At 44.7% G+C, this 13469-nt stretch overlaps 1 protein-coding gene across 3 annotated transcripts in view; it reads left to right on the top strand.

Annotated features, from left to right (window-relative positions):
* Positions 1 to 13469, top strand: part of TRIM33 (tripartite motif containing 33) — a 505710-nt gene that overhangs the window by 278211 nt on the left and 214030 nt on the right. For all 3 annotated transcript variants that reach the window (XM_078644393.1, XM_078644394.1, XM_078644392.1), the window contains one exon: positions 4274 to 4406. In XM_078644393.1, coding sequence (XP_078500519.1) covers positions 4274 to 4406 — 133 coding nt within the window. The remainder of the gene's footprint in view (positions 1 to 4273; positions 4407 to 13469) is intronic.

The raw sequence follows: 13469 nt of genomic DNA, 5'->3' as shown, positions 1-13469 counted from the left end.
CGGCTTTGCTAGCCAGATGTGATTGAGCTCATTATGAAGAGATGGAAAAACATATCCAATATCTGCCTTATGAGCATAAAGCGAAGGCAAATGATCTCATACAAGAATTAAAACTCATTACCAATACCTCCATCAAATGTGCATTAGATGCAGCAGACGCAGCAGCACGTGCAGTAAACACAAGCGTCTTGCTATGCAGACACGCATGGTTAAGAATATCTGGTTTTCAAACCTGAGATACAGGCCACCATTCTTAATCAACCTTTTGACAAGGAACACCTATTTTGGCCAACATTTTTGGACACCTCGCTGGAGAAAATGAAAAAAGACACTGAGGTCGCAAAGTCTATGGGGGCTTTACAATTACCAGCTAGTAGAAGTTCTTTTCGCCGCTCCTTTTACAGGTATGGTTCCAAAACTGTTACCACTGAAAATCCCTCCTCCTCTTACTAGGGCAACATTATCAATCGCCCTCAGCAAGAGGATATTTTAGAGGACGTTTTAGAGGAAACAATGGTAAGGGAAGAAGCAACTTCACCTGCACTTCCCCCGTTAATAACAAGCAGTGACGCTGCCCTCCGATCATTCCACCCCTGTCGGGGGACGTCTCTCAATTTCTCCCTGTCTGGAACACCATCACCTCAGACAAATGGGTTCTACGAATTATCCAATATGGTTACTGCCTGGAACTTAGACGCTCCCCCAAGCATTCTTCCAAGATCACATGCAATGTCACAGAAACTTCTCACCATTCTAAAAAAAAAAAAAAAAAAGAGATTCAATCTCTTAGAAAAAGGAGCTATAGAGCCAGTCCCATTGAAACATCAAGGAGCCAGAGAATACTCCCTATACTTCTTAATTCCCAAGAAGGACGGATTTCTCAGGCCTATACTGGACCTCGGAGAACTCAATCTATACATTCAGACTACTTTCACATGGTCACTCTACAACAAGTTCTTCCACTCCTTCAACAAGGCGACTTCCTGTTCACTCTGGACGTAAAGGATGCCTATTTCCATATCCCAATACATCCTGCCCATCGCAAATACCTAAGGTTCGTAGTAGCAAAACAGCATTATCAGTTCAAGGTACTCCCATTTGAAGTAACAACCGCACCCAGCGTTTTCGCCAAGTGCAGTAGTCTCAGCTCACCTTCGAAGACAACACATTTACGTCTTCCCATATCTGGACGACTGGCTCATAAAAGCGAGCTCGCAAAAAAGCTGTCTCTGTCACACTCACAGGACAGTGCAGTTGCCCCACAAGCTTGGATTCACAGTAAACCTGTCCAAGTCTTATCTACAGCCATCCAGCCAGCTAGTGTATCTGGGAGCCACAATAGATACACAAAGGGCTTTGGCTTACCCCAATCCGGCCAGAATCTGCAGCATGCAGACTCTACTCTGCAGCCTCATCACTCATTACGAGCTCGGGTGTTCATGCAGTTACTAGGGATGATGGTGTCTTGCATATTAACAGTCATTACGCAAGACTTCACATGCATCCCCTTCAAGAGTGCTTAGTAAGTCACAAGGCTCAGGGTCGGTTATCGGATCTAGTGTTGGTGGACGGCTGCACCCGTTGCTCTCTGCAGTGGTGGAATACACAAAACCTTTCAAAAGGGCAGCCCTTCATTGACCCAGTTCTATAGATGGTGCTAACAGCAGACGCATTGCTGACTGGTTGGGGAGCTCATCTCCAAACACATACAATTCAGGGCATGTGGAGCCTGCAGGATAAGCTGCTCCACATAAATCATCTAGAGCTGCTAGCAATTTTCTAGCACACAAAGCGTTTCAGGTTCATCTAGTAGGCAAAGCTGTCGTGATCCGTACAGACAACATGACCGCAATATACTACATACAAAAACAAGGGTGGGGACACAGTCTCTCCAGCTGTCACAGACCATCTGGAGATGGGCCATACATCACAGAATATTTCTCCTGGTAGAACATCTTCCAGGAGTAAACAAACAAATTGCAGAACTGCTCAGTCGTCAGACAACAGATCCACAAATGGGAACTCCACCCTCAAGTTCTCCTCCCATTCTTAAAATTTGGGGCTTTCCAGACATAGATCTGTTCGCCACAAACCTAAACGCAAAATGCCCAAACTTCACATCCAGTCATCCACACCCATTGTCCAAGGGCAATGCACTGTGGATGAATTGGTCATGGATATTTGCCTACGCTTTTCCGCCTCCCCCACTCATTCCATTAGTGGTCCAGAAGCTCAGACAGGTGTCCCTGACATTAATCCTAGTTTCTCCCACATGGCTCGACAACCATGTTGGAGCTCGAAGTAGTTCCTCACCAAAAACTACACCTCACTCCCAATATGCTCATTCAGAGCCATGGAGAAATAAGACCTCCAGATCCCAATCATCTCAACCTTGCGATCTGGCACCCGAAATCTTAGAATTTGGCTACCTTCATCGTCCGGCAGACTGTAAAAATATTATTAAAGAGGCTAGACGTCGTACCACAAGAGCATGTTATGCAGCAGAGTGGAAGGATTTGTGATACTGCAATAACAATCAAATAGATCCACTGGATGCTTCAGTTCAAAACATCATTTGCTATGTACTACATCTGCAGCGTTCCAATTTAGCGTACTCTTCCATGCGTTTCATCTTGCTGCAATAGCTGCATACACACATAACAGACAATATCTGTCTCTTTTTAGAGAGCCTGTCATCAAAGCATTTATGGAGGGACTTAAAAGAATCATTTCTCCAAGACCTCCACCTGCTACAGTGTGGAATCTCAACATTGTCCTCACCAGGCTAATGGGTCCACCCTTTGAACCACTGCATAAATGTGAAATACAATTCCTTACTTGGAAGGTAGCTTTTTTTTTTTTTCTTCGGAGTTTTATATAGCTCGAACTAGAACCGAACCAAATCAGTTATCAGAGCGCTTTACATAGCACCAGTTACGTTACATGAGGACACACTTTCATTTTTTTAGGCACAGGGAGATTAAGTGATTTGCCCAGAATCACAGGGGGGTTTTGGCGTCGTTACCGAGACTCGAACCCAGATCCCCAGGTCCGAGGTCGAGCGCCTTAGCCGTCAGGCCAACCACTCTCCTCTTTCCTCGTAGCGATCACATCTCTGAGGAGAGTGGTCAGCTTCAGGCGCACTAACCATAGAGGAACCATTCTTACAAATACATCAAAACAAAGTGGTTCTGCGGACCAACCCTGCTTTTCTACCAAAAGTAATTTCTGCCTTTCATATCAATCAATCCGTTGAGTTGCCTGTGTTCTTCTCTCAACCAAATTCTGTGGCAGAACGTGCTTTACATACTTTAGATGTGAAAAGAGCTATTCTTTACTATATAGAAAGGACAAAACCTTTCCACAAAACAACTATTTGTTGCTGTTGCTACACCAAATAAAGGCAATCCAATATCAGTCAGGCATTGCAAGGTGGATAGTAAAATGCATTCAGATATGCTTTGCAAAAGCAAAAACAACTTTAACAATTCCCCTAAAGCACATTCCACTCGCAAACTAGGGGCTTCAATGGCATTTCTAGGAAACCTAACAGATGATATCTGCAAAGCTGCAACATGGTCTACACCTCACAGATTTACAAAACACTATTCTGTAGATGTGTTAGCAAGACACCAAGCTAGTGTGGGCCAAGCATTTTTACATACACTATTTCAGACCACTGCAACAGCTACAGGTTAGCCACCTCTTTGGGAGATAACTGCGTTTTAGTCTATGCACAGCATGTGATCTACAGCTCACATGCCTCAACGGAAAATGCTACTTACCCAGTATGCATCTGTTCTTGGAATGTAGAGATGTAGAGTCACATGTGCTCACCCGCCTCAACAGGTACCTATACCTGTTGCAGTTGCACCTTAATTTGATGCATACATAAATGGACATCTCTTACTACTCGTACTAACTCAGTTATCACCCTCTGCGGCAAACAATCTAACAATGGAGTTGATGCCCCTGAGCACTATCACCGAAAGGAGTCACCTACCTCGTGACTGGAGAATACTTCTTCGAACAAAAACAAAGTGCAAACACCCGGACCACACACTAGATGGCGGGGCTATGCACAGCATGTGACTGTACAGCTCTACATGCCAAGAACAGATGCATACTGGGTAAGTAGCGTTTTCCTTCTATGTATTTCTTGTACTATTGAGCATTAGATGTCAAAATGTTACAGAAATGCTTACATTTGAAACAAACAATATTAACATTGTATTTTTCTTTTGTTTGTTTTTTTTCTCCTCATTTTGATCAGCTAGAAGACGCTGGTTCAAGCAATTTAGATCAGCTGCTTAGTAGATACATCTCCATGGGTCATCAGCTTCCCCAACCTACAAGCACTATGAATCCTTCTCCGGGGCCCTCGTCCATGTCTCCAGGATCAACAGGTAACCGTATTCAAGTAGAAATATATATTATTTTGATCCGTAAACTTATAAGCAGTTTTTGCTTTGTCTGTTTACTTTTTACTTTGGATTTCGCTCATGTACTCAATTGATTTCCTTTCTGTTAATAGGTAAAATAAAATTGTATTGGTTTCTTTTCCATTCACCCCTTTATAAAATTAACATGCTTGACTCCCTAAGTTTCTTATATGGGAGTTCATTACTAAATAAAATTCACCTCACCATCTTGCATGTGGTTGAAGGACTGGACTATTTAAGGCCCAGCGGTGCCAGGGAACAACACCTAAACCTTCGTGAGATACCTGTTCTGGCGCACTAAAGACAGAGACACGGGAGACTTCCTTCGGCGTCAAAGATCAGCGTTTATTACTGCAGGGATGCAAAAGTCATGAGAAGTACAACAGAGTGTAGGTTCCAAGAGTCTGCTTCAAATTGCATATGTGAGTCGCTCTCTTTTATACAAGATTTTACCATTGCACAACATGTGAACAAAAGGTTACAACCCAGTTCCCACAAAAAGGCTTCAAAAGGGTCGCTTTCATGTATTCAGAACCCCGGAACATAATTACATTAACATCACCAGCTCCAACTGTAAAAGCACATCTTCTCACCATTAGGTACATTCCACTTGAGTTGTAAATAGGCAAGAGAAAGAGACAAGAACAGCTGCAAGGAAGTCAGACCGCAGGGAAGAAGTTAATATTGGATGCGTAATCGTAGCTTAAAAGGGCTTGATCCCAGCATGTGCGAGGCTGAAACAATAGACCGACCGGGCAGAATCACCTTCGATCGGAGGCAATTGCCTTAGCAGTGTCCTTCCCCTAGTTATAAAAGACGCATGAAAAGGCATATGCTTCTTCCGTGAAGCTTGGGAACAAAAGGTCTCGATGCGGACAGTTGCCTGTTCGCTGACTACGTGAGGGCAAGAAACAAAATGGATGCCGTATCTAAAATGGAACCCGTGGGTTCATTGGAAAAACCTGTAAATGAGACGAACTCTTCTGGGTAGCATGGCGATACCGCGTACACTTACTAAACTCGTCATTTACGGTTCATAGATACCACACTCGTCCATATTCGGCGATGCCCGAAACGTCGTAACGATTTTCACGGAACCTCAGACGCTCCTTTTGCCCTCATGTAGGCAAGAACTAGTCGAAGTCGGAGTCAGTCTCGATTCTCATCAGATCATTTAGATGTTGTTGGAACATAATTTTATCCATCAATGCCTCTTTGGTAACAGATGGCCTTCTTATACACGCTGTAGCGCAAAGGCCACATAAGGCAGGACCACACTGTACACACAGACAACACGTGAACAGAAATGTCACAACAACCCCCATAACCATGAGAATCTTCCAACCCCAAGTCGACATTAGATTCCAAAACCATCCTAGAAGTGTCCAATCTCCCTTGTCCACGTGTATGGACTCCGAGATTTTGTGCAACTTGGAGATGGCTTGATAAACCGTTGGAGCGTTATCCGGTATGAATATGCAGCAGCTCGAATGGATGACTTTGCACACACCACCTCTGTCTGCTAGAACAATGTCTAGAACCATACGGTTCTGTAACGTCATAAGCCTATCCGCTTGAAGCTCTGCTGTCAGATTACCAAGGGCGCTTGCAGTTATGTTAGCGGTTGATTCTACTACACGAGTTAACTGTCTCAGATTTCTGCTATTGACCATAGGGCCCCAAAACGGTAGGAAACCCTTGAAGAAGTCTCCTGCTTCTTGACCGGAAGTATCCTCTTTACTAATGACGCCTCTCACAACTCTGATTTTGTGATAGTCGGCAGCAACAGTGAAAGTCGGGGGCAAGAGATTTGCAATATAGCAGGTACCTGAGAAGTCATGAGGTAACCACGTATATGCTCGGTCATAACATACAAAATAGGTACCCTTGGCAGTCAGAAAGACAGGGGAAAAGAGCATCGGTAGAACGTAAGTATCCACACAAGCACTCTTCCCAAGCTGGGCTCTTGGATTTCGGCCACGACCTTGCAGACAAAAGTGGCCTAGGTGAGGTACAATCCAGATCGGAGATGAGCTTTTAAGCTGCCTATCACCCACTGATATACTATACTCAGCCTCACTAAGGTTCTTATAGGCCTGCACTTCCTCCTCTGGGATGAGCGAAGCATCAAAAATGTCTCTATCTAGATCAGCCATCGCTATCGCCAGAGACTTATGGTACGGGCCAGGACCAAAGCTTGCTGAGCGTGGCTCTCGATGGGGGTAGGAATCTAGTGCACTACGGAACATGATTTGGAATGCCCGAGCTGACCCTTGGGGGCTGTACGGAAGAACCAAATATGGGATACCCCTGTCCATGGTATGTGGCATTAGCCCACACACCCAACAATTTGTAGTATTTACCACCAACTGATGCTGATGCAAAAGCTGCACAAAGGAATTGTTTCTAAATTCCGCACGTCTGACTTACTCATGTTGGGGCAGTAGGTGAAAAGAATGTGGAGAAACAGTAGAGACGAAATTTAGATCATGAGAAGGAGAGGTAGGTAAGGCAGAAGGCAGTAATGCTTGAAAACCAAAATATACTCCACCCACCAGCAGCATAGAAACAGTTAGGAACAACATGAAAACCTGTAATAAAAAACATTTTGTTCGAAATGTGCTGTACAATTTAGATCTTTGCGCCGTCTTTTCCTCTAGCTTCGACAGCTTGGAGAACTCCATCCTCTAACAACCGTCCGCAACGTTCTTGACGCACTTCGTTCTGAGTAGCGATTACCAATTCCCAGGAGTTCCCAGAAATCGACAAAAGAAATTGACCTAATGTCAATAACTGCTAAACAGAAAAGTACCCGCGCGGCCCTACGGCCAACCCAGATGGCAGGTTTTAATCAGTTAAATAATCAATTTTATATACGTCTCCTAGCTGTTCTGGAAAAGAAATAAATACATAATAAAATGTCCACAATGGTCAAGGCAAAATGTGAGGGGGTATTTTGAAATCAAAATAATAAAAAAAATTTATTCATCTTTATTGCGTGTACGAAGAAAGTATCGGTTTCTTCCGGGTCGAATCTGATCTTCTAACAGTGGATTGGAAGGCGAAAGAGTGTTCGTTTGTTCAGGCAATTGTTCAGTACTTGAATTCTTCAATGGTGAAGGAAAGGAAGTTGTTTGAGAGGAATCAACAGGGGTGTCAGATAAAACTGAAGTGTTCCCTATGGGCTGAGCTTCGCTAAATGGGACAAAGCGCTGGGGAACGTCAGTTTCAGACGAGGAAAAACCTTTACGTATCCATGTGTCTGCTGGCAGAGGAAGCGGAACCTTCTTGGTGTGGGTGGCATGCACCCAGTGTTTTCGTCCCTCCAGCCGAACCGCCGTCCTCGTGGCTAGTAGCACCTGGAAGGGTCCCACAAATCTCGGCTCAAGGTGACGTTTTCGTCCGAAATTACGGGTGAGGACCCAGTCCCCTGGTTGGAGCCGATGACCAGGACCCTCTGTTTGTGACGGCAGAGCCTCAAAAACCTGTTGATGAATCAAACTAAATTTAGCAGTCAGATCATATAGATAATCAATCAACATTGGATATTCAAGTCTGTTAAACTCTTTAGGCCTCGGAACCCCCCAAATGTTCGCAGGACGGCCGAACACAATCTCATATGGGCTAAGCCCTACTCGAGAGTGCACAGTAGCCCTGGTCGATAAGAGAGCTAGAGGCAAAGCGTCGGGCCATGATAAACCAGTCGTTGCCTGGATTTTAGCAAGCTTCAATTTCAGGGTGCCATTATATCCTTCCACCAAACCTGCTGACTAAGGATGATTAGCACTATGAAATTTTTGGGATATTCCTAAACCACGACACACACTCTTCATCACACTTCCCACAAACTCACTTCCGTTGTCCGACCATACAATCCGAGGCATGCCGTACCTGGGGAAATACTCTTTGAGCAGAATTTTAGCTGTGGATAGAGCAGTATTATCCTTAAGAGGGTAAGCCTCAATCCATCTGGAGAATGTGCATACTACGACCAAAACATACTTCAAATTGTTGCATCTCTCCATATGGATGAAGTCCAATTGGATAACTTCGAAAGGACATGTAGGAGGGGCAAAATGACCAGGTGGAGTGGGGGTGCCCTTACCGGGATTATGCATCAAACATACCATGCAATTCTTAACCACTCTCTCTGCACATTTAGTAATCCCATAATTCTTCCATACAGGAGACAATAACTTGCATATGCTCTTCGAGCTAATATGTGCTGTGCCATGGGCCATTGTAACAACAGCAAGCACATATGCATCCGGTAACATCCATCTCTGTTTCTCTGACAAGTCAACCCAACATCCATTCTCGTCTAACTTTCCCGTGCTTTCTTTCCACTTAGTCTTTTCCATTTCAGTGGCCTCATTCTGTATTTCCTTCACACTTTCAACTGTGTCCTCACACATGCTAGTCTCGGCTGGCCATCTTACCGAATTCGCAACGTACATTCGATTTGTCAGATCTCTAGCTGTCTCTTTAGCAGTTTCGTCTGCAAACGCATTACCATGACCAACATCATCTGTCACTTTTCGGTGCGCACTACATTTAATTATGGCCACCTGCTTAGGCAATGTAAGTGCATCTAAAAGGTCATTCACAAGCTGTCCATGCTGAATCTTCGTACCATGCGACGTAAAAAATCCTCTTTCTTTCCACAATCGCCCAAAACTATGTGCCACACCAAAAGCATACTGACTGTCTGTAAACACATTCACCCGTTTTCCTCTAGACAACACACACGCTCTCGTCAAGGCAATCAACTCAGCTGCCTGAGCCGAATTCTGACTCAATCGCGCAGTTTCCACAATCGTACTCAACGTCACTACAGCATGCGCAGTCGTCACATCACCATTCGGTAACTTAAAACAGGAACCATCAACATACAAAGTACCATCGGGATCTACCAATGGAGTATCTTTTAGGTCAATACGACCCTTCGTTTCTTCTTCAGTTCTCAGATAACAGTCATGTGGTGCTACATCACTTGACTCCGTGTTGATCGGCAATAATGTTGCTGGGTTCAACACATTACACCGTTTTATCCGTATGTGACTAGCCAGTAACGTCAGCTCATACCCAGACAACCTTGCGCTCGTCAAATGTTGAGTTTTCGTTCGGTTCAAAAGAGTGTCAACTGCATGCGGAACCATCACCGTAAGCATATTATCCATGACCAGACCTGCGGACTGTCGAATGGACGCCGCAGCTGCCGCTGTTGCTCTTAAACAACTCGGCAAAGCTCTAGCTACTGGGTCTAAGGTCGAAGAAAAATATGCGCATGGGCGCTGTTTGTCACCAAATTGTTGCGCCAGAACACTCCACGCAAAACCATCCCTCTCGTGAACGTACAGTGTAAATGGCTTACTGTAATCAGGAGTACCTAACACAGGAGCCGAACACAACGCATCACGTAATTCAGAAAAACCCTTTTGACACTCTTCCGTCCATGGCAAAGGAGTCGGAACATCCTTGCAGGTGAGAGCTAACAATGGTTTCGCCAATAGTGAAAAATTTGGCATCCATTGTCTGCAGTATGACGTGATACCTAGAAAGGCATGTACATCTCTCTGAGTTTTTGGCACAGTCATTTGGGTAATCGCTGCAATTCTTTCTGGGGTCAACCTTCTCCCATCTTTTGACAATAAGTGACCTAAGTAGGTTACTTCTTGGCAACAATATTGCAGCTTGGAAGGTGACACCTTGTGATGTAAGTCACATAAATGCCGCAACAACGATACTGTAGCAGTTCTACAAATATCTTCGGTATCAGCAGCTACCAACAGGTCATCAACATACTGAATCAAGGCTGCGCCTACCGGTAATATAAATGAATCAAGTTGACTTTTAAGTGCTTGACTGTAGATCGACGGACTCTCACAATAGCCCTGTGGTGCGCGTTTCAATCTAAAACTGCGACCACCTAATGAGAATCCGAATAGGTCTCTGCTTTCCTCAGCAATCGGGATACTAAAGAAAGCATTCTTTAGGTCGATCACCGTGAACCAGGAGGCAGACGCTGGAATCAGGGTCAACAAAGTCGTGATATCAGGGACCACGTGGAACTGTGGAATCACAATTTTATTTACTTCTCTCAAATCGATTATGAAACGGTACACAGGAGGTTTAGATGGATCAGTTCGTTTTAAAATGGGTAACACAGGACTATTACACACATTTCCCCGAGTTTCTTCAACGACGTCCTTTTCGATCAGATCGTGTACAATCGTTAGTAGCGCCCGTTCTCCCTCAATGGAGATACGATACTGAGGTATACGTGGCAATCGCACATTTGGTTTCAGCTTGATCATATAAGGTGGGATGTCCAAGAGACCCACGTCATTGGCACCTGTGGCCCATAGAGATGCAGGAAGGGAGCTCAATTCCGGCGGAAGTTTATCGATTGACAAGTACATAGGAGAGATTACTCTCCGACCTAATGTAAGCTCCACTCCTTCAGGAGAGCAATACAATGTCGCATATAACCGTTTTAACAAATCCAAGCCCAGAAGATTCTCACCACAACCAGTAGATAAAATCAATGGAGCCTCCAGTTCGCGAGGGCCAATCGTAAGGGGCAAAGGGCTAGAAACAGGATTGCTAACCGGGGCGCCAGAGAATCCAACGGAAACATTTGTTAAGCCAGACAAAGGTGCGCCAGGGAGTTTCGAATGCATGATGGAACTTTTCGTCGCACCAGTGTCTAACAGAAAAGGCTCAACTACGCCAGATGTAGCAACTGCGACGTAAGGCCCACTCTGATCAACCGGAACTGATACTACTCCCTCTCTCTGTCGGTGGCTGTCCTAGTAACGATCGTTTACAACAGTCTCTTGTTCAACGTAATAGTCGTCCGCGTAATACTGCGCTGATTTATCGGACCTTACATTTCGCATGTCAAAACAATTATTCGTGTCCGAGGACGTATTAGGGCGCTCAGTCTGATTTTGGAATGTACCGCGACCTCTACCTCGAGATGATTGTTGAGGACCACCACGACCCCCTCGTGCCGATACACCATTAAGGCGGTCACACAAAGCGGGGCAATCATATTTTATATGTCCCTCTCTTCTACAATATGCACACTGGTTATACCCAAGCATAGATCTGAAGTCAGAGGAGTCAGGACGTGACTGTATTCTGGAGGATTGCGATTGTGGTCTATATTGCTGTTGCGAATCATTTTGATTTGAACGTGGTGGATACGCTTGCTGCAACAAAACCTTCGTTTTGAGCTCCTTCGTCTTCTTATCTACACGATCACTTTCTTCTTTTTCCCTATTCTCATAATATTGAGCCGTCGCTAATATCTGTGCAGTGGTTGAAACAGCCCATGCACTTTCTGAATTCTTCAATTTGTTGCATAGTTCAGGTAACAAATTTAACACGAACTTATCAACGAATAACCGCTGACCTCCCTCAGTGCTCATATCCTGACCACAATGATCGACAAATGCTTCCTCGAACCTAGTAAAGAAGTCCGAGACACTCTCGTCTTTCTTTTGCTTACAAGCTGATAATTTATCCCAGTTCACCCTCATCGCTGGCATGAGAGTTTTCATAAGTGTAATTATTCTCTGAGGTAGATCCGTAATTAACTGCTCAGGCTTAGCCCCACCAACTTGTCGGCCATCAGATGCTATTAGTGCAGCCCAATCACCGCCTAACTCATTCGCATGATTTTCCTGACGAATTTTCGCCCAAACCGGTTGTGGCACAACATTACCGAACAGCATGTCGATGTCGGCAAGGTTCATAATAGTAGCATCTACCAATTGGGACAACTCCTTATAGTAACCCGCCGGATTCTTGCGTGGATCAGGCAAAGATTGTTTTACCTGCAAGACTTCTGATCGCTTCCATGGGAGGTGTATCCAAACTCTTTGGAAATGTGGAAGAATCGGAGGATTAGCAGCGGGAGCACCTGGCATGTATACTGGCGGAACTTCTCTCATGGGATACTGACCAGGAGTCGCTTTCCAAGTTTCTAAGTCGTCATCATTAAATGACACGCGAGAAGGCACTGTGGATCTAAAGGATAACAATCGCTCTAAGGCACGTCGTACATCGCCACCTACAATCATACCGCTCGAAAATTGACTCTGAAGTTCAATCATATCGGGCGGTACATTATCTAAATTGTCATTATACCATTCTTCCCTCAAAAAGTTACACATTTCTTCGAACACGAATCTCTGTGTCGGCTCATTAAACTGAGAAAACGTCTCGAAAACCATGCATGGAGGGTAATTGGCAGGATGTCTCATCCACCTATGTGTCATTGTCACTAACGTCTTTTTCCCTTCCACTAGGGATCTGACTCCGTCTTTGGGGAGTTTCAGAAGTATCGGATGGAAATAACTGACCAGAAAGCGGTGAATAAAGGGTAGCAACAGTGTTAGGGATACGATTACGAACAGAAGGAGAAAGGAGAACAGGAGCCACAACGTTTGAAGTGACGGCAGACACAGCAGAAGCAGGCAAGATAGTCGGGGTGGCAGGGACAAGAGGCTGAGAAGGTACAGGCAAAGGAGCAGTAGGAATAGAGACAGGTGGTGGGACAAACGTAGGACCAACAACGGGCTGACCCGCAGCCGCCGGAACAACAGGAGGGACAACAGGAGGAACAACAGGAGGAACAACAGGCGGAACTACAGGAGGAACTACAGGGGCTGTAGCACCCTGTGCATAAGGAGGTGGCGATTTCATCAAATACGCTAACAGGGGATCCTCCTTTGAATCCTCTTCTTTCTTATCAAGACTAGCTGGTAAAACCGGATAACATTTGTCTATCCTCATGCGATGTAATCTAGTAGAAACTTCTATTTCTTTTTCTTCTTTATCTCGCTGACATTGTTGTACAACTTGCATTATCGGAAAGATCCCTTCTCTTCGATCCTTTTTAAGCTGTTTGATTTCTTTCTGCTTGGCCTCTTTACGCCACAACCGAAAGGAATCAAACATAGCTGGCCTAGCTTTCCTTTTAAACAACTTAGCTTCAAGATTATCTAAAATCGTAAG

The sequence above is a fragment of the Lissotriton helveticus genome, chromosome 5_1, assembly GCF_964261635.1.
Source record: "Lissotriton helveticus chromosome 5_1, aLisHel1.1, whole genome shotgun sequence".
In the NCBI taxonomy this organism is placed as follows: domain Eukaryota; kingdom Metazoa; phylum Chordata; class Amphibia; order Caudata; family Salamandridae; genus Lissotriton; species Lissotriton helveticus.
This window is presented reverse-complemented; position numbering and strand designations above follow the sequence as displayed.